Source organism: Camarhynchus parvulus, chromosome 11 (assembly GCF_901933205.1).
Source record: "Camarhynchus parvulus chromosome 11, STF_HiC, whole genome shotgun sequence".
NCBI lineage: Eukaryota > Metazoa > Chordata > Aves > Passeriformes > Thraupidae > Camarhynchus > Camarhynchus parvulus.
In genome coordinates, this window is record NC_044581.1 from 13,733,553 (window position 1) to 13,758,362 (window position 24,810).

Consider the following 24,810-nt stretch of genomic DNA (forward strand, 5'->3'; position numbering starts at 1 on the left):
GTGAGTGGCGGCGGGGCGGGGCGGGCGCGCGCGGCGCAGTCACATGACGGGGCGGCGCTGGCGGGGGGCGGCGGCGGCGCGACCATGGTGAGGGTGAGGGGCAGCGGCCGGGGGGCGCCGGGAGCGCCCGCTGCGGGCGGGCCGCGCTGCGGCGGGACCGAGGGGCCGGCGGCCGAGGGACGGGGCTCGGGGCCGGCAGCGCCCTCAGCCGCCACGCTGGGCCGGCGGCACGGCGGGCCCGGCCGGGTGCGGGGCTGCAGCGGGCGCGGAGGCCGCACGGTCCGGCCCGGGCGGGGCTGGGGTGCGGGCCGGGCCCGCCGGGCCCGCGGTAACGCTGCCCGCGGCCCGGGCCCGGTCACCGCCTCGCTGGGCTCGGCCCCTTTGCTTGTAGGGGCGCCGGGAAAGGCGGTGTTTTTACCGCGGAATCGCGGCCGTACAGCGGTCAGTTCGGTCAGTTCCGCTCTCTTTGGCCCTGCTGCCCCTGTGTTAATCCCGGGTTTGTGTCATTGCCGGTTCTGTGCACGTGTGCCGTGCTTGTCCGCCTTGCAGCCTGCGCTCCTGAGCCTCCAGGACCGCTGTCGTAGGCTTCCCGAGTAAAGTTCCTTTCTTTTCCGGCAGAAGAGGTGGGTGTGCGTTGGTGGGCGCAGCTCCGTAGCGCTCTTTGCCGCAGATGTTGGTGTTTGTTCGGCAGGGAGGCAGCCAGGTGCGGCTCAGCCCCTTCTCCCAGGTACTCAGCAGTAGGACAGGAGGGCGTCGTCTTAACATGTGCTGGGGGAGGTTCAAGCTGGATGTTTGGAGGAATTTATTCACAAAGTGGGTTATTAGACATTAGAATGGACTGCCCACGGAGGTAGTGGGGTCGCGGTCCCTGCAGGTGTTTAAAGAAAGACTGGACATGGCACTCAGTGCCTTGGTCTGGCTGACAGGGCGGTGTTTGATCTTTCCAACCTCATTCATTCTGTGAAACCTGAAATTTCCCCATGGAAATAATGCATACCAAGAAATACTTTTCAGTCCTCGATGAAAACAAGGGGACAGTCAAGTTTCCTAGTAAAACTCAAGTATCTTTAATGCACCTTCAGTGGTATGTAATATTCAATGAAACTTTAAGCAGCACGTGCTGTAACCACCACAAAGTGTAATTAGCCTAAGTGTGACATGTGAACAGTACTAACAGTGCATAGATAGTGGGGCAGAAAATAACTGAATGCTTCATAAACAGGGGATTGTTCAGTTCTTAGGCTTTTGGAACAGACTTTTTTTTAAAGTTATGTGTATGTTGATCTCTGTATCTTTGGGGCTAGGCAAAACTTGTACTGTTACTTGAAAGAGGAATGTTAAATACTGAATTGGGTGAATGAGAAATGCTAAATCTATATAGCCACCAGTCTCTGACCCCCACACAAATATTTTGTGCTGGTCAATTATTCAGCAGTGCAGCTACTTTCCTTTGCCTGTCATTTCCATGGGAACTGGCCAGACACTTGTCTGGTCTCATGGCTTCTTTCTAGGAATAGCTGTTGTCAGGTGATTCAGAAAAAATAAAGTTACAGATGTTGAACATGGGATAATCACAGGTGTTAAACATGGGATAATTCCCTCTACCAAATTAGGCTCCCCTGTGATTTCCTGTGGCTGAGATTGGTTTAAACCTTGAAGCTGAATGCTTAAGTACCTTTAACATGACTTGTTTTAAGAGGGCTCTGGCTGCTTTTGATCATACCCTGAATAAAAAGTCCATCTCTTTAATACTTAATAGTGTCTTGTGGCTTCCTGTAGCAGTAAGTACCAGTTTCAACACGTGAAAAATGCTTTCATCTCGCTGATTTATCTCTGAGCTCCTATACTGTGCGATGTGATAGAAGTTCTGGAGCCTGCAGTGTTGCAGAGAAATGCTTCCTGTATGGTATAAAATGCTTATGCTTTGGTTTTTGTTTCTTTGGTGATTTCCTCAGTATGTTAGCCAGCAGTGCACTGTGTGCTGTAGGCTGGCAGTGTCCTGGTCTGCTGCTGTAGCTCAGCCCTCCTCTCCTGGGCAGCCCTGTCTGAGGTGTCTCAGCAGTGCTGTGGGGGCAGGTAACAATAACAATGGGAGGAGGCAGGAAAGCCTCCCTGGGTCAATGTCATTTGTTGTGGCATTCAGTGGGTGAGCAAACAGAAGGAGCTGCCATGTGGAACAGGCTGTGAGCACATCAGTTACCTAAAGAAAAGGACTTCTGGAGATTAGGTGAAAATGCACTTTAGAATGGAATGGAAGCACAACCTTTTACTCATTATTATTTATACTCTGCATGCAGCTTGAGGTACCTGTGTGTCAGAACAGGAGCTTTTAGGCTTGACAGGCTCCCTGGAACTCTGCTGTCTTTCAGTACTCTGTCATTCTTGAGTACTCCAAGGTACCAGGTTTTTAAGTGAAGTAAGTCAGCACATTGGTTTTATTTTGGGCCCTCTCTGGAGCGCAGCTTGGTGTCAAATAAGGAACTAAAAATGAATCTCATGGAACTGAGTGGTAGAAAATGAGTAATTCTTACACAATAGGTGCAATGTTTGCTTAGTATGTTCAGGAGAAATTGCTGTTATGAGGATAGTCATGATCCAGAATAATGTTTATGGCTGCAGTAATACACTTCCCTAATAGTTATCTGCAGGATAACTTGTATTAATTATTCTGGTCAGCTGGTTTCAAGCTGGTTTGGGTTTAAAAAATTGTTTTCCAAGGCAACTTACAGTTTAGTTTACTAGCTTTTATTAAAAAAAAAACAAAACGAACAAACCCAAAGAACAAAACCTGAAAGGAACAAAAAGTACCCCAAAAAAACCCACCCAAAAGCTAGCTTTCCTCACCTCCCTTCCAAATTCATCTGCTGTGAGTGTTGACTTCCATAACTTGCATGTGGTAACTTATTCTGGCCCTGTGTTCACAGCTAGCCAAGGCTTCTGTCTCTTGTGCAGAAGCTGCTGGTGCACCTGGGGGAGGCAGTTCTGTCCCTTCTCCACTGCTCACCTGCTGCCTCGTTGTTCAGGGGAAAAGATGAGCAAAGCAAAACTCTTCACATCAACTTTCTGTTTTTTCCTACAACATTTGCAGTGTATCTAGTGTGGGTATAGCTCAGACATTTCTAAAGTCTAAATAGCTGCATAATTGAAGCTATAAATTGCTCCTCTTGTGCTCAGGCAGGGCTCTGTACCTCATTGTACCTGTAGTTGACAAGGCAGGATGTTCTGTGCTGCTGCTTTTGCCCAGGGTAAAAGTGTCTTCCACTTCAAAAGCTGATGTTCAAGATTGTTTTTGTAGATGGACCTAGGACTCCACAGTTGCTTTTTTGATAAAATGACACTTGAATATACCATCTTATGTTAGTAGGTTGGTATTTAAGTGTAAGATACAGAACATAAACAGCTTTATTCAACATGGACTCTGACAGAACTGTTCTGATTCATTGTGTGCTCTGCTGGATCTCACTGGTAGGTAGGCTTTTGCTGCATGTTCTCTTTCCTTCGTTTGCCTTTTGTCACCACATCCTCAAACTTCAGGCATGTGTTAGTAGCATATGTGTGTCTTGATGTGATCTTCTGTATCACTTGATAATAACCAGGTTATATTTGGGAACCCCTGCAGTTCTAAAGCTGAAAGTAGCTTGCCTTCTGAAGTTGGTAGAAAAGGGTAAGCTGATACATATTCAGACTTGGAAAAGTAAAAGTTGGAGCTTGTTCACTAGTGCTGCTGTGAAGATATTTTCTATTCCTACAAAAATAAAGCTGCTGCAAGCAACCCCTCAAGTGGCACCACTCCTCCTGTGGAATGCTTTTGATAGCAGTGTAGGTGATTGTACTACCCTGCCACTGGAAAATGCTGCAGTTGTCTTTTCTTCAGACATGGAGTATAGTGCCCTTGTAGTAATTTAGTCTGATCACGTTCTCAGTCTTCAAATCAACACACATACAAATTGAGTTTTCCTCCTTCTTAATTCTCCATATCTTGGAGAGATACAGAAGAAATAAATTAATATCTTGTGTTAATATGAAAATGCTTCTGTTGGTGAATTCAGTACTTAGATCGCAGTGTTGAATACAGTGTGGGACCTGGCTGTTCAAATTCAGAGCAGAAGTGGAAATATTCTCTGTTTTCTGTTAATGCAGAGTTTGATGTAAAGCTGACACTATAAATGAATGAAACTCCAATTTTCCCCCAGCTGCTGCTAAACTACAGTGGCTAAAGTTCTCTAAAAAGATACAAATGTATCTGCTGAGCTCATAGCTGGTATCATGGAAAGGATCGTTCTGAACTTGCAGCCATGATTCTATAACCAAGGTGTTTGCACACCACAAGTAAGGAAACCAATGCACATGGACTCGGCCAAATACTTCCTGGGGTTGTAGTAAATGTGTTTGTTTCAGTGATGCTTTGGCTTGGTGTTGCTGTTAAAAAGCCTTCTTTTCACAGCCCTGCTTGCAGTGTTTTATGTGGCTTTAGGCTGAACCAGGTAAATGGTAATCCATTAATCAGCTGGGCTTACAGCTGTCTTACAGCTTTTTAGATGGTTTACAGCCTAAACTGCTCTCCCGGCACTGTGGCCCCATGAACAGCTGGGGGTGGAAGAGCAGGGCTGGTGGCTGTGTAAACTTAATGCCCATCAGGACAAGGGGGGCTTGGGAAGTTGTGGTCAGTGTTAGCATTGCTGCACTGTTCCTGGCTGTGCTTTAACAGAGATTTCATGTGGTCAGAGCATATGGCATTGAGCTCAGCAGTGATTTATTTTCTCTAAAGCACTGGTATGGATTCAGGGGACTGTACAGCATAACCAGTGTTCTGGCATAGACATAATTCAGCAAGTCTGTAATGTGATGTTCTGATATTGATTACTGCACACGAGTCCCTGCACTGTCATTTTGTGTTCCTTAAAAGTCTGATCTGCCATTGAATAATTAAAGCTTAGCAATTACAGCAAACTTCTGCTGGCAGAACATACTTGTTTCACAGTTTGAGGTTGTCTGAGGGTTTGTAGCTGTTGAATTGCTTGGGAAATAGGATCATCTAACCACGGTTGCTGCTTTTTCCTTATGCTTAAATCATTTTTGGAAGACCTGCACATTGATTAATTATATAGAGAGCATTGTGAGAAGTGGAGGCACTCTAATTAGCAGAGATGGCATTTTCGTTGACTAAATACATTTCTTAATTAGTTATTGTGCATAGTTGGAGTATTACTGAGGCACACTGACTCACAGAATGTTGGTTGGAAGGAACTTTTTTCTCATATACCCTCCTTGAGGCAGGTTTGTCACCAGTGTTGGATCAGATCAGCCTTGGTTTTGTCCAGCTGGGTGATCGAGGAGTTTCAAGAGCAGAGTTTCATTAGGATGTGATCAAGGCAGGAACAGCATTGCGGAGCACTCTGTTTTCTCTATGTGGAAAAGAATAGTGGGGAGATTTTAGCTGCAGAAAAAGAGCCCAGTTAAATATGGGAAATAACAGGGGTGTGAAATGCTCTATCACCATTAAATTGGTGTTAAACTAAAACACCCCTGCTTTAATTAAGGCCTCAATTTTAATCTCAGTCCTCAACAGATACTTCTGGGGACTCCTCACATGGGACGTGTGGGAGTTGATACTGAAGACAGAGTTTTTAAAAACATTGAGGTGATGTAATTCATGGCCTTCCAGCTTGTTTCTGAGATGCAGTTAAAAGGAGTAGACCAGGGACCTTCTGAGCACAGTAGATGAAGGGAACAAGTGTAACTACTTGAGAATTTATTGAAGGTGAAGGCTCAGAGCACCTGCTGTGCAAATGACTGTGCTTGGTATTTGTCATGACTAGAGAAGATGTAGCTGAAATACAGCATCAGTTCTTTTGTCTCCAGCAGTATTTCACAGAGGCCATCTGAAACAAGCTGCAAGGTTGAGAAGAGTGGAGATGCTGTAATGGGGTGTTGAAGGCTGATCCTGAGCACGAGGTGGATGGCAGTGTTTCCTTGTGAAGCCTTAGGAGGAAGGCTGGGTGCAGGTGGGGACAGCAGTAGGGGTTCTGATCTGAGTTTGGACATCTTAGCAAATAACTTAAAGATGCTTGTAGAAACTGGTCTCACTATTGTGGTAGAGGGAGGGTAGCAGCTGCAGTAGGAGAAGGCCTGTTAGAGTTGGATTGAGGGGAAATATAAGGATGTAAGCAGTGGATTTATTTAGTATTTTAAGAAAATGCAATATGAACCTTGGAAAGTTCAAAGATCGTGGAAGTTTCAGTTGAAGGCATAGAATGTGCCTCTCTGAGGGGAAACAAGATGTCACTGACAATGTGACTGGGACAGGGACACATGAAGAGTTGTTTCTCTTCAGCTTTCTGATCCACTCTGCAAGTAGCTTTTACCTTCTGGAATGCACTAACTGTACTTTATCCTTTGCTTATCAGAGTCTTGTCCTGAACGGAATGGTAGCTCAGATAGCAGTTGAGAAGTTGTGACTTGTGAGCACAGAGAGCATCTGTGCAGTTGCAGTGTGTGGTCTGGGCACTGCTTGGAGGCTCTGTGGACAGAAGTAACAGCAGTGCTTCCTCTCAGCACAGTCATGTCTCTGCATTCTCTTGGAGCTTTTCTTCCCAGATACTTGTACTGGGTTCTTGATCTGTAAATGTTGGAAGGGAAAAGCTGGCCCTGCTCTGCCCCTGTGGCTTTGCTGTCCAAGAAGCAGTGGTGCTTGAGGATACCTGTAACTCCCCTCAGGTTTTTGCAGGGCACTTGAACTTTCTCCATTACATGTCACACAACTATTTCTGACAAGCCTTGAGTAGTCACACTGCAGTGTCACTTGCAGTGCATTCTAAAGTGTGGGAATCCAGTTTTAGTCAAGTCATAAGCAGCTTCATTGAATTCTGTTTTGTTTGGTTTCTTTTTTCCTCCAGCCAACAACACAGCAATCTCCTCAGGATGAACAGGAAAAGCTCCTGGACGAAGCCATTCAGGCTGTGAAGGTGCAGTCGTTCCAGATGAAGAGATGCTTGGTAAGAATGTGACTTTAAAAGGCAATGAAGCTTCTTGTCTGCTAGGAATAAAAGAGTAAATCAATACCAGTCTCTAGTGCTGTGAGGAAAATTAACCCTTTATGTATCTTTGTGCCAGAGGTTTTGCCAATAAATGAGGCAATTGCTCATTGAGAGTGAGTCTTGGGTATTCTTTGTATGTGTCTTCCTGATTTTGCTCCAGTATTTGACAAGATAAGTTAAATATGTACCTTTATAATTTACATGCTTGCATTTAAATGAACCTAAGATGAACTTTATAATGAGATTGTTGTTTATGTCCACCATTCTGTTGGGTTTTTCTTCATGTAGCCTTTTCTTGGTGTGGCTGTCAGACTGAGAGGCTGCTGATGAATTACCTGCTGCATAGGATCAATTTTGTACTGATGAACTGTAGACATACATGTGAATTCTTCTGTGACTGGAAAACACCATGGGCTGGTGTTGTGCTGAGATTTTTGTCTGAGAATTGTAGCCAATTCAGGCAGATTATGTAATCACATGGAGCTTTCTCGGGTTTGAGAAGCCTCAGGTTTTATTTGGGGAAACTGCTTAAAGTTGCAATGAAAACTTAAATATTCCCATATGTTTTCATGTGGTTAGCCAAGTTAACTTTGTTTGCAGCCAAATGACAGTAGCAAGAAGTGTAACACCTCTTCCAGTTTTGTGCTTAGTGGAATGCTTTGGAAATCTTCAAGTAGCTGCAGCTGTGCTTTTCACTGCTATCTGTGATTAAGTGGCAGTATAAATACACTTAAGTGGATCACACTAGCAATTCTTTTTGTTCTCCCTCAACTTGCTGCTGCTGCTGCTATGATGGGTTGCTCAAGTCTGTAAAAGTGGTAGATTAGAGGTTTGTGTTGTATCCTTTGATGCCAGGTGATTAAATGCACCAGAAGTGTAAGCTAGATGCAGACTAGTAAGGGGTGGCTTTCAGTGAGGTGTTTTTTGTGGGTGAGAAGGAGGTGATGATGGCAGTGTGTATTGTCTGTCTGCTAGAGCTTGTTAGGAGATCTGTGAGATCTCAGCAAAACAACAGACCAGATTTGGAGGAGGGGAACACATTCTGTTTTACTTGCTCGATAGAATCTGGGTGTCAGGAGGAGATTGCTGCATAAGCAGAATGGTTTTAGATTTTTCTACCATTAGCATTGTGATTTTTTTACTGTAGCTCTGTCTTCAGATGCATCTTCTTATCACCTCAGGTAAAATGTTCACTTAGCTAGCATGGGTGGTGTAGTATAAGCTGGATATTAAATCACTTGAGATTTTTTTTTCATAGATAAAAAACCCTGCAGTTGCCTAGTGTCATTTCTAACAAACTTTTCTCTTTCCTCCTCTGAAGGACAAGAACAAGCTCATGGATGCTCTGAAACATGCTTCCAACATGCTTGGGGAGCTGCGGACTTCTATGTTATCTCCAAAGAGCTATTATGAGCTCTGTATCCTTTCAGGAGGAAACTAATAGTTGAAATGTATTTGCAATGGGATAATCATCTGCTTTTTTGGTACAATGGTATCTTGTGTCAGGTACTTATTAGCACTTTTCTCCTCAGAATTCAATTATGTGTATATATTGTAGGAGAATATGCACTTTGCTCACTGTTTAAGTTCAGTTTTTCTCTGGTATAAAACAGGTCTTTATTGTCTTTCATATCTTCCTCTGGGAAGTTTCAGGAGTCTAGTTCTAAAAACAATATCAGCTCTGTAAAACAATTCTTTTATTCCCAGTTTTATTCCCTTTTCTAATAATTGATAAAAGGTTTGAGGTTAATTTTCCACATTTATCCCAATGATTACTGTTCAGAAGTACTGCCTGCCTGGGCATATTTGTATTTGGTACAGCATCCATCTTCCTGGGTGTGAATGAGCAAATTACTGTGAAAATACATTGTAGACATTCTCACAGTCCTTAACCATGAGGAAAAGATATGGCAATTTCTGATGAGCTACACTACCTGGAAGTCTACCTGACAGATGAATTTGCCAAAGGCAGGAAAGTGGCAGACCTTTATGAGCTAGTACAATATGCTGGAAATATCATTCCAAGACTGTAAGTGTGTGTATGTTGGTGTGTGGCTTTGCTTGCTTTTTCTTTTTTAAACTGGTGAATAGTTGTCCAACTCTGGGTTCAGACAGTGATTGCCTTCTCAATCAGTTTACAATGGTCAATAGTATTTCTGCCTGTCTGGAGTCAATTACTGTGAAACTTCTGAGATTAGGCCAAGAGTGCAGGTGCAGAAGGTCAGTTCTTCCTGCCAGTGTGTTAATTTTGCACATGACCAGGATGAGAGCACTTCAATCTTGGAATGAAGTTGGCTTTTGGGTAAAGAGCTGGTCAGTGGAAGATAACCAAGTACCATGCTCTGATCAGTGAGATTGACTATGCATGTATTAAACTGTTTCTGTTACCTGAGGGTCTAGATCTTACCTTCTCCCACACAGTAGTTGCCTCACAACCTTCTGCCTTTTTAGAGAACAGGAAGTGTGAGAAGGAAGCTGAAAGTTTGTCACTTCACTCTTAGAGTCTTTTTATTTCTGAATTTTTTTTGGCAAAGTGATAACTTGCCAGAAATGATACTTGAAGGCCTGTGAAGCTTATATTGAAATATGTGACTGTTGGGCTGCAGTACATCTTTGACATAGTCACTTTTGGGATTTAGGTTTTGCTTAGTACTCAAGTTTTTCGTTCCTGACCTTCTGTTCATGCCAGTAAGAGGCTCTGGATATACCAGGCTGCATCTTCATGCAATTTCTGGGGTTTGGCTGATGGCTACCACAGTGTCTTCACCTCTGTGTGTAACCATTAGAGTTGTCTTCCTGCCTGCTTGTAGCCTCTGGTTCTCCCTGATGAAACTTGTGGTGCTTGCTTATTTATATGTGTCAGAACTGTTTTCCAGTTTGGTAAGATGCTGGAAGTATAAATGAGCTGGTCTGAGAGCATTCAGAACTTTGTGAGCATTTACACATTCAGTGTCTCAAGCATTGTGATGAGGTCTGGTGGCTGTTCAGACTTGCTGTGCTCTGTAGCAGAGGAGGATAGGAGTTGAAAGCTGACTAAATATCCAAAATTAGGGGACCCGGGTGATAATTTTATTGCTTATTGTGCTGGTAATCCTGCCATCATGGACAAAAGGAACTATTGCCTTTCAGTGTGATGTTGTTACTTTATGGTTTATTGTGTGACTCTGTGCCTTTTGCAGGTATCTGCTGATAACAGTAGGTGTTGTCTATGTCAAGTCATTTCCACAGTCCAGGAAGGATATTTTGAAAGACCTGGTGGAGATGTGCCGTGGAGTGCAGCATCCTCTTAGAGGCCTCTTCCTCAGAAACTATCTCCTGCAGTGTACCAGGAATATCTTACCAGATGAAGGCGAGCAAGCAGAGTAAGAAGCATGGACTATAACTTAATAAAATTACTGTTAATAGAGCTTATTTAAATTTTCTGTGTTACTTACTTCAGATTTGAGAGAAGTAGGTATGCTAGAATTCCACAGACTTGACAGGTGTTTTATCCATTAAGAATTCCCTTCTAGCATTAAAGTTCCTCACAAGTGAGGATATGAGCCTTTCTTATGAACCCAGAAATCCCATCCTCTAACCTGATTAAAACTTGTATGTTCACCAGTGGCTGGAAGGATGAATACCTCTGACAAGCTTTTCTGTTCTTAACCTCTTATCAATTGCAGTGAAGAAACCACTGGAGACATCAGTGACTCAATGGATTTTGTGCTGCTGAACTTTGCTGAGATGAACAAGCTGTGGGTGCGAATGCAGCACCAGGGCCACAGTCGGGACAGAGAGAAAAGGGAGCGAGAGAGGCAGGAGCTGAGGATCCTGGTGGGAACAAACCTGGTCCGCCTCAGTCAGCTGGAGGGGGTCAATGTGGAGAGATACAAGCAGGTGGGATGGCTCTCCATTCTTTCTGACTTCTGCCAGTTTTTTCCAAACTAAATGAGTTTGGACTTTCATATGAGCAGCTGGAAGTGTTATAGCTTTGCTAAAAGTTCAGTAATCCCAGTGCTTCTCAAACTCTTCACCTGAGGAGAAGTTGTGAATACTGGCATACAGTGTGTTCTCAGGCCAGGGACGTGATTCACACATTCTCCTGTAAGTCTGTAACAGTGACTAGAAATTCTGACCTTTCCTTCCTGATTCCCATTTTCTTTGCAGAGTAATGGGTTGGTCTAAGGGATGTATACACATCTGGTGTTCTGGGATGGATTTCACAAGTTGTGAGGGTGTGCTTCCCAAAGCATTCAAGAGAACTGTTACTGTGTGAAATGACAGTGAAGGAAATGTATTATTTAAAAGCCTGTCCCTTGTAAGTTCTGCCATGGTGCTGCTGAGACCCTGGGTATGTGCCTGCAAAGTCAGTAGCACTGACTTATGAAATCAAAGCTTGCATAATGTATGAAAGGGACAGACTTCTGAGATCAGTTGTTTTGTGGTTTTTTTCTCTGAAGGATGGAACTGCAGAAAAATGTGACTTCTTACCAGAAAGTGTTTATGTAGAGAATCAGCTGAGAACTGTTAAAAATTCTGCTCTGCTTGGATTGAATGTATATGTGAATATAAACTCAGAAGGTGGTTGTAAAATCACTGCAAGACCTTTTCTCCCCTATTCCAGATTGTTCTGCCTGGAATACTGGAGCAAGTTGTGAACTGTAGAGATGCTTTAGCTCAGGAGTACCTCATGGAGTGCATCATACAGGTGAGCTGCTTGAGTTCAGTTGCAGTGATGGGACACAGGGGCACTTCTGTACACTTAATCAGATTCAGGCAGCTTTCACATCTTCCTCATGGACTGGAAAACTTCATCACTGGGACATGTACACAGTAGCTTGTCCTGTATTTTTTACCAGATGGGCAAAGTGGAGATTTTGTGCTCCTTCTGTTGCAGTAGCTGTAAGCATCTGAGAAGTAGTGCCTGTGTTATGAGTTGTAATAGAGAGGTGGGCCCTCAGTTACCCCTTTGTTTCATATCTCTTGCTTCATGCATTTACCCAGTCAAGGTCAGCTTCATAGGCCGGAGTGTATTTACTGTGTGGCTATCTGCTTTAGAATTATTATGTTGCATTTTTCTTCTGTGTAACAATGGGCAAATTCAGTTTATAACTTGATGACTATTGATCTAAAACTTCAGGTTTTCCCAGATGAATTTCACCTCCAAACCCTGAACCCATTTCTCAGAGCCTGTGCTGAGCTGCACCAAAATGTGAATGTGAAAAATATAATTATTGCTTTAATTGACAGGTGAGTGACCAAGGGGGTGGAACTTGACTCAAAATTAAGTTTGTGTTGTGCACAAGCAGATGATAATTCTTCTATCATTTGAATATGCTTATTTTTACCACTTCCCTGTTTCCATGTCTTTCTATCAGCTGTAATTAAAGCTGTGAAGAATATTATTTCTGTAACTTCTACTCTCTGGACTCTGCTTTTACAGCTTCCAATGAAACCTGCTTTATGGAATGATTAAAACTTGTTAAACAGATTAAGCCAGGAAACAGCCCATTTAGTATTGAGCAGTTTCATGCTTCAGAACTGAAGTGACAGCAGTGCCCTGCTTTGACAGCCATATCACTCATAGTACCTCTTGAAATCTTGAAGATCCTAATGGCTAAATCATCTGTCAGGAATACTTCACCTTGCAGGGTCAGAGATCAGAGAACATAACAATGCTTCTTCAGAACAGAGCTAGTAGGAAATGGAACTATCTTCTTAATTCTTAGCTTGCCACTAGCATCTACACTGTTCTCTTAAAAGCATGTTTTTCCTGTGGAGGTACTGCTTAAAACTGCTTGCACTGAGTTCTGATTTGGGGGAGAAATCATAGAATCCTTAGGTTGGAAAAGACCTTTAAGGTCAAACTGAACTTTTAATTTGTATCGTGAAAGGAAACACAGATTTTCAGTGAGCACCTGCACTTTCTTACTGCAGAAAGGAAGTGCCCTTGCCTGGCTTGTCTCAGGCTGTAGAAAATACTTGTCCTTTGCATTTGCACCCAGACATGCACATCTGGTCCATGTACCAATGATTGGAGTTCAGCTAGGACAGGGATCTTGGGTCCCCCTGGCATTCAGCATTGGGTGGGATTGCTGGATCCTCTCTAATGCCTGGAGAGGACTTGAGTGTATTGGGCATGACTGGTACAACTTAGGATCTTGAACTTTTTACTCACCAAGTCTGTAGTTTGTCTTCAGCTTATGTCAGATTTATATGTTCAAGACTTTGGTTTTATTGGAGTACCTTTCAGTGTTTGTGCATTTGTCAGAGACACTGTGCTGCCTTTGCTGCCTTCATACAGAGATGTTCACAGGAGTTCTTTGGTTTCCCACACTTTGATGCTGTGGCTGAGATTTTTCATAATTCTGTTAGCTTAAATAAAACCTCCAAAACTGAAAACCACAAAACCCCCAAATCCCAAGAAATGTTGCCTGTAACTGATTTCTGAGACTATCTTGATTACTTTTTAAGGAGATCATGGCATATTTTGCTAGGCTCTTACACTAGAGTGTGGCAGTGTCATTCTTGTGAGAAGGCTTTCCTTGTGTAGCTTTTGCTCTCCTGTTAAACTTTGGTGTCACCTCCCAGTAAGTTTTTTTGTTATGTTACAAACACCAGTAAGTGACTGACCAGCAGTGACCCTCTGTCCTCCCAGCCTTACCACTGCTGGGGCTTGTGGGCTGGAGTTTGTTGAAGGCTTGCAGAGCTCTCTTTGGGCTGTAGGACAAGGGCAGAAAGGTGGCAGCATGGTGGTTATCTTTGCAGTATTGCAGCTTGGGATTTTGACTGTAATGTTACTGCCAGTGTTGGAGCATTTGAGTGGATCTGTCCCTGGAATCCCTGTGTGTAGGGAGGATGTTGTTCTTGTGTTTGTGTTGGAGCTGGTAGCAGCAGTGGCCAGGAGCTTCAGTATTGTGTAGTTGAGATGTGAAGCTGCCCTGTGTAGATTGTGCTTCTTGGCATTTCTCATCTTTGTTTCAGCTGGCTTTGGGTAATTAAATCTGAACATCAGTGACTGCTGAAGAAGCTTGTGAAAATTTTATCCTTGTTCCTGTGGGGCTTTCCTGCTAAAGGAATCTCTGCAAGTAGTCTTGCTGCTTTGGGATCTTTGTTGCCTTACTAAAGCATTCATGACTTTTAATTATGCTGCCATCTGCCTGCAGCTTGTTCATACCTTGTAGCATTGCTGGCTTTACACTGAGCTGTTGCTGAGGAAAGCTGCCTTGTGCCTCTAAGAAAAGGCAGTGATTGTTCCTGGCTTTAGGAAGTCTGCTTCTTATCACCCTAATCAAATATAAGAATAGTTCAATGTCTTACTTTTCCTGGCAGTGAAGTTTTTCTGCCTCCTGGGGTTTTCTTATGTGCCTCTTTATTTCAGATTGAGAATCAAAATTAAGAAATCCTGTAGAAAGAATTTTGAAAAATTTAATGCAATGCCTTTTCCTAAATATTTTTGTAGTTCTTCTTCTAATTCAGAGTATAATAACCTCAATAATTAGAAAGTCAAGATAGCGCTGAGCTTATTAAGCTTCAACTCTGGTAAGGTGTTAGTCTTCTGATAGTGGTGCTTTCTATCCTGTATCTCATTTTTGCAGAAATGGTGCTTGGTGTGACTTTCTCTTACAGATAAAAATACCTCTCACCATCTCCTAAATGCTTGCTGGATGGCAGTTTCTTGCTCCTACCCCCCCAAAAACCAATATTATTTAATTCTCCATTCTTCTTATGTTCACTTTGTATTTTGTTCTCTGCAAATAGTGTAAGTTCCAGACTTACACATGTTGGTTGGTCTTTGGTCTTTAGCTACAAAGAATAGTTAAGTCAGCATATTCCTTCTGTGTGTTTTTTTTCTGGAGGCTGTTTTGTGGAGGATGCTATTGGGTGTCTAATTTCAGTAATATCACTGAACGAATAAATGCAGGATATTTACTCTTCCATCAGCCTACTCTATACCTCTTTATCTGCTGGAAAAAAAATAGCGCTTCCTTCTAGCTGAAGAAAATCAGTTAGGAAATGTCCTTCCTGTTCTTTCTTCACCTTGCCTTTTCTGTCAGCACTCCTTTCAGGACTGATAGTTACCAGGCTTAGTTGCTCATAAGGCTTCTGACTTCCATTAATTTCCTTTTTGCTTGTAATAGAGCTTCCAAATATACCTAAAGGACATGCTTTTTCTGCCAGTCCCTCTTTCTGCTCTGTATTTGAGGAGAGGAAAAGCTATCCTGACCAAGCTGCTTTCCTTGCTCTGTCACCAGGTTAGCTTTATTTGCACATCGTGAAGATGGACCTGGGATCCCAGCAGATATCAAACTGTTTGATATCTTTTCACAGCAGGTTGCTACTGTTATACAGGTATGTTGGGTATCCCTGCATGCAGTTTTGGAGGTGTTTTTTGTAAAATTCTGTGCTTTAGTATCAGTTTCATGCTGTCTTGAATTTCAGTCACGGCAGGATATGCCCTCAGAGGATGTGGTGTCTTTGCAAGTTTCTCTCATTAACCTGGCCATGAAATGCTACCCAGACCGTGTGGACTATGTTGACAAGGTGTTAGAGACTACTGTGGAAATATTCAACAAACTTAATCTGGAACAGTGAGTGTCTCTTGGATTTTCTTTGGCATGGCAGTTAATACCCTAAAATCAGGCCTTCTGCATTTGGTTAGATAGCAGAGCCATGCTCTGGATGTGGAAGGTCACTGCTTTTGGACTGAGCTGCAGCAGCCCTGATAAACTCCTGGCTAACCAGGACTTGCTCCACATGAATAAATTGTGCCGTACATCCACACAGTGTGTGTGCAGTTTGTAGGCATCCCTCACAGCACTCTAGAGTTCTGCTACTGCTGCCTTTGCAGCCACACTCTGCTTCTGCTGGCAGCAACTTAAAATATGCATTTTTTACTGTATGTCCCAAAGAGCAAGATCTGACTTATTTTGGTACTTGTTTCCTTTCTCCATAGCACCAAGTTGTTTGGTGGTTGTTGTATACCTCAGAATTTATACTCTGAAGCAGATTTTAAACCTGTCTACATGTGTGAACCATTGATTAATTGTAATTTTTTGCATATATTTTCTTCTAGTATTGCAACAAGCAGTGCTGTTTCAAAGGAGCTGACTAGACTTTTGAAAATCCCAGTTGATACTTACAACAATATCCTGACAGTTCTGAAACTAAAACATTTTCACCCACTCTTTGAATACTTTGATTACGAGTCCAGGAAGAGCATGAGTTGTTATGTGCTTAGCAATGTATTGGATTATAACACAGAAATTGTGTCCCAAGAACAGGTATGATATAGTTAATTGGAAAATCTATGTATTTAAATGATTGTTCAAAGACCTGAAAACACATCTAGTGACTTCATGCAGGGCATGCTTTGTTTCCTGGCCTGCATGCCCCTGCCTCCCCTGGCACAGGCTTTATCCCACTTGGTAATTCTTCCTCCTGTGTTCTTAAATGTCTCTTACCTAACCTCATCCTAAAGGCTACTTCTGATTTACCACACCTCAGCCTAGACAGTAATCTGTTAGGTGTGGAAAAAAGACCCTGAATCCCTTTAAAACTGGGTCTGCTATCTAAAGAAGGCTGCATAGCCTTTGGACTCTGAATTTCCTCTGCACTGCTGTGCTGCCCTGTCCCACTTGTGCTGAGAGGGTCCCTTCTCTTCAGGCTGTAAGGCACATATGTCTGAAGCATCAGCACTATGAGTGGCTGTAAAGATGTTCCTAATTGCTGGCAATTTATGCTTATGGACTACTGTAGTTTAAACAGAGCTTCTCTTGCCTTTACCAGGTTGATGCTATCATGAATTTGGTATCCACGCTGATCCAGGATCAGCCAGATCAGCCTGCTGAAGATCCTGACCCTGAGGACTTTGCAGATGAGCAGAGTCTTGTGGGGAGATTTATTCACCTGCTGCGTTCTGATGACCCTGACCAGCAGTACCTGGTTGGTGACTGGTGCTTCTCAATGTCTGTGCTCTCTGAACTGTCCCTGTTCTTGCATTATTGACCGTACAAAACTTGAAGCTGGGAGCTGGGGCATCACTGCTCTGGGACTACAAACTCAGCAGAGAACATTGTGTGACACCTTTAGTGGTAGGATGATATGTTGTTTATTCAGAAAAAGCAGATGAGGACTTAAGCATTTGTTGATTGAAAGTTTTCATCCCATGAGGTGGTAACTATCTGTATTAGTTTTGGAATTCCTAATGTTCTGACAACTTCATATAATGATCTATTGAAAACACAGCAAGTGCTGTTTGGAGTACTGAGCTATTTGTGTATTTTGATACAAAGGGAATGCAAAAAACCTCAGAAAATACAGCTTAGCATGTTTGGCCTTAGGGATTTTAATTTCTGTAAGGATGGAGTCTTCATACAGCATGTAGTGTCCTGCTGCTTGGTTCCACATGCTTTTTCTCTTTGCTTGGTCCATCTGTAGCAACAGATTTGACATGTCCTTGAAATCTGTGCATTATGGCACTTGTAATGGTTTGAGTTGATCTGTGGCAGCTTAATGTAGTTCTGTTGTTAATCTGCTATATCTGGCTTTAGGGAGATCACTTAAGCTTCAAATAAACTATCTTGAAGTGTGTGTTAGAGTAGAGGGTCAGGGATATTCTGTCTATGCCAGATCCACTGCAGAAGCTGTGCTGGAGTTGGATCTGCTGCAGATGGCAGTTAGCTCATGTCAGAGTCAGGCCTGCTTAGGGACTACTGTGAACTTACAGTTTGTGCCTGAAATAAATGTCACACTGTATAAACAGTAAGAATAGAGCAACAGAATAAAGTGCAAGCTATGCAGAACACAACTAACATTGATTTAGTTTGACTTTAAGGTCTGGTATAAAAAACTCTTGCTTGAAGTGTAATGAAACTTGTGTGATGGGGAGAAGAATAACTTTACAGGAACTGGAGTCAGTTGTGTTTCAGGATCTTATCACTGGAGTCAAGCAGAAAGGGGTTTTTTCCCTATAGAGAGCAAAGCTTTCCTCAAAGGAATGCTGACACCAAGGAAATTAATATTTCTACCCCAAAAGAATTTACATAGCTAGAGATGTTGAAGCTGTTTCTGCAGAGATTCTGAGTGTCAGTCTCTTTCTCATCTAGCAGTGCTTTGCTTTAATCACATTGACCCCCTTTAAATGCCATCAAAGGACTTGTCACATTATCTTTTAGGTACAATTCTATGAGCTACTTAACACCTTTTACTAATAATGCTTAATAGCTCCCTCAGCATCACAAATGCTTGCATCAAATTTTTCTACAATACAGCAGCAGCAGGAAAAATCCAAGGTTAAAAGATTTTCACAGTATCTCACTTTAAATTATGCATTCTGTATGGAAGAGATATGAAATGCAAATTCAAAGAGCCTAGTTCCAAGTGTATTAGCCAGAGTGGCTAACCAGTGTGTAATGGGTTGTGGTGGTGCTCACCCAGGGGTCCCAGGATGAGGGAAGAGATGAGAATCTTGGCTCCATGTTTCAGAAGGCTGATTCCTTATTTTATGATATATATATTAAAAGAAAATTATATACTAAAACTATACTAAAAGAATAGAAGAAAGGATTTCATCAGAAGGCTAGCAAGGAATAGAAAGGAATGGAATGATGATAAAATCTTGTGACTGACCAGAGAGTCTGAGACAGCTGGACTGTGATTGGCCGTTAATTAGAAACAACCACATGAGACCAATCAAAGATGCACCTGTTGAATTCCACAGCAGCAGATAATTATTGCTTACATTTCATTTCTGAGGCCTCTCAGCTTCTCAGGAGAAAAAATTCCTAACAAAAGGATTTTTCATAAAATATGTGTGAGAATGGGTGATTAGACTTCTGTATATTCAGATTACTTACATGAAATCTACATCTAATCTAAAAACACATTTAGGGTGGGGCACTGAGCTTCCCTTGAGTGCATGTTTCAGTGCAGGATTCTCTGAGCTCACAGTGCCTCTGTTGTAGATCCTCAACACTGCTCGGAAGCACTTTGGGGCCGGGGGGAACCAGCGCATCCGTTTCACGCTGCCGCCCCTGGTGTTTGCTGCCTACCAGCTCGCTTTTCGCTACAAAGACAACTCCAAAGTGGTAAGTTCACCTCTAGCTGGCTCTTGTATGCTTGCTTGGCTTTATTTTCTTGAAAATGCATTTTGGCTGGCTGCATAAGTATGCTCAGACTTGATACAGAAGGGCTAGTTTTGTTTGGGTTTTTTCTCGAGGTTTGAATGCTTTTTAATTTAATGAAGATTTTTATCAGGTCATAGTAAATTACTTTAGTACTTGAGAGGTGAAGAAGTAGAAATTGGCAAGTTTTGTTTGTTCATTAACGTGACTGATTATGTGCCTTTACTGGAGACCAGAACTGATGGCATGAAACTGATTTAAATCTGAATATTGAAATTCATCAATTTCTAAATTGTAGCTGCGTTATTGTAATGTTTCTAAACCTAAAAGAAAGCACTTGCTTTAACTTATACAGTAGTAGTAAAAGTGTACATTAAAATAATGACTGATCCATTTTGGCTCTTAAGAGCTTTCTGATTGAGATACTTACCTTAAATATGTATTTCCTTTATTGTGGATGTTATATTGTGGGGAAATAAGGTTAAATATTTGTTAAAATACTCTTCAAAATGAAGGTTTTAAAATTCTGTTCCACTTCTGATTGCTCTGGACTGAACAGAATTTTTCTCCCCTTGGCTAACTAGGCTTTTGTTCAGTTATGTGCTAAGCATAGCTGTCTTAACTGCAGTTCAGTGTAGGCTTCTGAAGAAGGCTCTTATGAGCTGGTAGGGAAAATAGGTGTGAAATTTTTGTAAATGAAAGAAATACATTGTGCAGACCCACTGAAGCCAACACTGTACTGCTGGAGTGCCTGGAGTGGCATCAGAGAGCAACAGACTGGAGCACTTCACAGATCTTAAAACAATTGAGATTCCCTTTTCCTCGTAGCAATGCTCTTGTTCAAGCTTGTACTTGCTTTTCTTGTCTAGGATGACAAATGGGAAAAGAAGTGCCAGAAGATCTTCTCATTTGCTCATCAGACCATCAGTGCTCTGATCAAAGCAGAGCTGGCAGAGCTGCCTCTCCGACTCTTCCTGCAGGGAGCACTGGCTGCAGGAGAGATTGGCTTTGAGAATCACGAAACTGTGGCCTATGAATTCATGTCCCAGGTGAGTGTCCAACTGTTAGAGCTGGTGTCCTGTGCTGCCTTTCATTTGATTTGGGTAGGTTTGCTGAACACTGAACCATCTGGTGTGATTAAAACACCTGAAATGATGGACAGCCAGTGCTACTAGGTAGAAACTCCTCATTTCATTCTTGCTTCCCAGGCTGCTGTGGAATTAAGCTCCATTGCTACTGATTTGAATACTCAGTCTGACAACAGTGGTATGTTGCAATGCTGCCTCCTGCTCGTGTAGTTGGCTCACTGGAGGAGTGTAGTTTCTCAGCATAAAATGCTCCTTCACTGCTTCTGTCTCCAGCTCCTGATACCCAGCTGGTATTCTCCTGACCACAAGCACTCTTTGGAAGTTTTCTAAAATCTGCAGTGTTCACAGCTGCTATGCTGGGCTTTGCCAGTTAAAATCTTTGTATTGGAACCTGTTATAAACTACTCTGAAAATCTATTTGAACTTGTAACTTGGTGTTAAACCTTACTGTTGCAAAAACCTTCCCCTCCTACCCATCACATAAAGAACCAACGTGTTCCATGTTATCCATGTTGTAACTTTGTCCTAATCTTTCCTCTAACACTGCTACTAAATGCATGTTTTCAAACAGTTGCTGATAAGCTGGGTTTGCTCACTGCGTTGTATCAGTTGCTGTTGCAGCACAGTTCTGACCATGAGAGCACCATGGCAATTATGTACTTCGCATTAGAGATACAGTTCAAGATTTGTCTATTCTCTGAAGATTCTTCATCCATGTAGCAGCAGTGCAAGTGCTTTTCTTACCTACTCTGTCATCACTGACCTGCTGTCAACTTCTGCTCTGCTGTTTTGTGTGTTTCAAAGAACCAAATCTTCTTCAAGGACTGTTTCTGCTGCTGAAGTTCTGTATCTGAATAGGTGCTTGAATGAGGAAAAACTCAATCTTCAGATTTTGTGGGAGCACACTTATTTGCTATGACCACTTGAATACTATTTCTTGTAAGACTTTTTCTGGTCTGGGGATTTACTTGATTTGACACTCTACATGAAAGATTTTTTTCCTGCCTGAAGCTTTTAACAAATGCAAAACTGGACAGTTTCTTGCTGTGTGAGTAGCAGGTGTGATTTTTTTTTCCCTGATGTGTTCTGATTGAGTCTTGCTTTCTCCCTTGTCTAGGCCTTCTCTCTATATGAAGATGAAATCAGTGACTCAAAAGCACAGCTGGCTGCAATCACCTTGATAATTGGGACATTTGAGAGGATGAAGTGCTTCAGTGAGGAGAACCACGAGCCTTTGAGGACTCAGTGTGCACTGGCAGCCTCCAAACTCCTGAAGAAGCCAGACCAGTGCCGAGCTGTGAGCACTTGTGCCCATCTGTTCTGGTCTGGCCGAAACACTGACAAGAATGGAGAGGAGGTGAGAACAAAGTGACAGCAGTGGGACACATCCTGCCTCACTAACAGTTCTGCCTTCCTTCTGTAGACACTTCTAAAGTAGATACATTGGTGATGTAGGTTTGGTTGGAATTTATTCTAATACATGAAACTTCTAAAACTCACTGGAGCGTAAACTGCATAAATAAAAACATGGAGAAAACTCTAATTTAAGGGTGGAAGTACCAGGCAAGCTTTTGAGTGTCAGCTAGTTAAAGGCTGGTTGACTGGGCTGCACTTTACTTGGATTTATTATATTAGCTCAGTTAGCATGTGAACTACTAAACTTCCAAATTACAGATAAAAGTTGTTGAAGTAAAGGTAAAAAAATCCTCTGTGTTCTTTAGGGCTTATCACATAAGCTGTTGTCATTTTAAGGAGCAGTGTTTGAAACATATTTTTCAAAATATGCATTATGGTACATGCTACAAAATTGAGTTAATTGATCTCATAATTGAAGGCTTTCAACAACTGTTCATGTTGCTGTGTGATTTAACAAAATCTAATGTTGGTGGCAGTCAGGCAGGGTAAGTTTTCAGTGACAGGTTGCTCTTTGCAGTTTGTGTGGTTTTGTGTTTCTGTGGCAGACCCCCAGGAAATGCTGTGTGTGCCACGGGAAGAGATACTGGAGCTCCCTAAGGTTTTTTTATTTCTTGTAACTTTGGTGTTTTTCCTTCTAGCTTCATGGAGGAAAAAGAGTGATGGAATGCCTAAAGAAGGCTCTGAAGATAGCAAATCAGTGCATGGACCCTTCTCTGCAAGTCCAGCTTTTCATAGAAATTCTGAATAGATATATCTATTTTTATGAAAAGGAAAATGAGGCGGTGAGTGGAAATCCATTCTCTGTTGCATCCTTTTTAAAGAAGATTTCTTTAAGCTCTTCATTCACACTTATACCACAAATTCTCTTCAGCTTGCCCTGTAGCCTCATGAGAGGCACAAGTTCTTGTGATGAGACGTGTCAATTCTTGATGTGCTAGTAAAAGTATTGGATTAAACTTCGTTCTTCTCACATTGGGGGGAAATGTTTGCAGTTCAGTTATGAATTTAAACATTGTGAGACTTGTATACCTAAAATATTTTAGAATAAAACTTACTGTAACTTAGATGAGAAAGTAGTAGGATTCTAGCTTTAGAGGTACCAAACTTGATGGGTACATAAGGGAAAGAAAATTCTTTACAGGTGTTCATGGTCACTGCTGACTCTTGCCAGGTTGGTGTAAGCTTTAAATTCTCAAAATAGATATGACACCATAGGTACTCAGCTTAAATTGTGTGTGTGTATAATCTGAGTTAGTTACCTGATCCATTTTCTGTTAGCAGATAAAGAAGAGTTATGCAGTTTGAAAAACCTGCTTGGTCAAGTAGAGATCAGTGTCTTCTCTGATGTCATTGATTAAGACCAGACATTAAAGAATACCCTGCAGTTCTAAGAGAATGCCTAAAGAAATTTGAGGGATTTGCTGACTTTCCAATAACTGAACTGGCTTCTCAGTATAGGGGTGCTCTAGTATAGGAGAGGCTGTATGTGATGAAGATGAAAACAAAACTTTGAATTTCAAAGAACTTGGCAGATGTAAAAATACTCTCTGGATACTCTGGTGGCCTGCAGTGCATTTTGTGTAGTGCTGAACTTCAGCCTGGAGGCAGCCATGGTTGTTCTCTAAGAATAACTTTAAGTCTGATATTACCATCCTGACTGACTTCTATAAGAAACAATTATCTCACAGTGCATATACAATCTGATTGTGTGTGCCATTTGTTGGAAGCTTTTTAAATTTGTATTGAATACACTGGAGAGAAATGCTGTTGGAGTAGTTGCAAAGCTGTCAGGCTAATGACAAGTTTTTCACCTTCGCTGGGATGGGGGAATTTCCACAGAACTCTGAAATTGGAAGGGGTCTGTGCAGAGCCAGAGAAGGCAGTCCCCAGCAGTTTGTCTGCATAGAGTCTTATCAGCATTTTGAAAGATTGTCCAAATACAGATAGCTTAAAGACAAGTCTGTTCAAACTAATGTCTGTGCACTTGTACACAGAGGGTGTTGATGACTTCTGTTTTATGTTCTGTAGGTGACAATTCAGGTTTTGAATCAGCTTATACAGAAGATTAGAGAAGATCTCCCAAACCTTGAGTCTACTGAAGAAACAGAACAAATTAACAAACACTTTCACAACACACTGGAGCACTTGCGTCTGAGGAGGGAATCACCAGAATCTGAGGGGCCAATTTATGAAGGTCTTGTTCTTTAGAAAGACACTCACTGTACCTGTTTTCATTTACATACCATGGTTTTTTTAAGATAGGTTCCTAGGTTGTGCCTTTCAGAAATGTCAAGTTAACATTCATGTGTTCAGTCTGGCACTTCAAACACTTGTGTTGAGTACTCTAACAAATGTGGAAGGTTGGACCAGCAACTACAGGTTTCATCAGTTAGCATGGCTGAAACTTTCTTTGAAATCCATGTGACATGGTAGGGCTCTTCAGTTCTGATTTCTCTTGTCTGTTCACTGTTGCTTCTGTAGCACTAGAGCTCTAAACTGGCAGTGACTGTCAGCTGAAACTGTGTCTGATCCTTACAGAGCATCAGATTTTTGGGATTATTGTATGTCAAATTTTGCTTGTGCTTTTCTTTTAATGCCGAGTTAAGACTAAGTGTAATATTTTTCCCTAAAACTAGAATATATTAATGCATGTTTGGAGAGTTTTAAAGTACCATGTTCAAAAACAGAAGTTATATTTTGCATATTAAGGCTCTGTGACATTCAGTGAGGGCCAGTACTGTGCACAGGGCATATTTATCAAGATAATTTTGTTCCAAATAGTATAAAAAAATAGAGAAATTGCAATCTATATAGATATGTATAACCTTCATTACTGTAAATTTAGGGGAAAATGCATTACACAAGTTTATTCAGTATCATGATTTTGCACCGGTGAAACAATAAAGTTGCTATTAACACCTGTTGTTTCATGTCTCTTCAGAGCCTACTGTTGAACCCAAAGCTGATGTTGAACCTTCTGATGAAAGTGAAAGAACTTTGCTTTTGTAGGGACAGAAGAATCAGGGCATAGTTACCTGGCTGAGCTGGGCAGCTGCTGGCATTTCTAATGTGGGAGTTGGTGATACAAAGCCAGTGTTTCTCCACGTGGTGCCGAGATGATGTGTGCTCACAATTCAGAATGTTTTTATGACATGCTTGGAG

General features: G+C 42.0%; 1 protein-coding gene across 4 annotated transcripts; it reads left to right on the forward strand.

Annotated features, from left to right (window-relative positions):
• Positions 1-47: 47 nt before the first annotated feature.
• On the forward strand, positions 48-24,568 carry VPS35 (VPS35 retromer complex component). Of its 4 annotated transcripts, none has more exons than XM_030955844.1 (17): positions 48-87; positions 6,897-6,995; positions 8,359-8,455; positions 8,943-9,066; positions 10,217-10,399; positions 10,703-10,916; positions 11,644-11,727; positions 12,160-12,269; positions 15,275-15,371; positions 15,462-15,610; positions 16,096-16,303; positions 16,809-16,964; positions 18,986-19,108; positions 20,014-20,193; positions 21,350-21,589; positions 22,287-22,430; positions 23,677-24,568. In XM_030955844.1, the coding sequence occupies exons 1-17, from the start codon at positions 85-87 to the stop codon at positions 23,854-23,856; spliced, it is 2,391 nt and encodes a 796-aa protein (XP_030811704.1). In that variant the 5' UTR covers positions 48-84; the 3' UTR covers positions 23,857-24,568. The 4 variants fall into 4 exon arrangements, with proteins under 4 accessions (XP_030811704.1, XP_030811705.1, XP_030811706.1 ...); XM_030955845.1 differs by having other exon boundaries at positions 86-93; XM_030955846.1 differs by lacking the exon at positions 48-87 and adding an exon at positions 342-623.
• The last annotated feature ends 242 nt before the right edge of the window (positions 24,569-24,810 follow it).

Bases quoted from the DNA above. Each gene is read 5' to 3' on its own strand.
- VPS35 (XM_030955843.1), top strand. From the start codon at position 671: ATGTTGGTGTTTGTTCGGCAGGGAGGCAGCCAGGTGCGGCTCAGCCCC. The intron at 728-6,896 runs GTACTCAGCAGT...TTTTTCCTCCAG, and splicing joins GGCTCAGCCCCTTCTCCCAG to CCAACAACACAGCAATCTCC. The intron at 9,067-10,216 runs GTAAGTGTGTGT...TGCCTTTTGCAG, and splicing joins GGAAATATCATTCCAAGACT to GTATCTGCTGATAACAGTAG.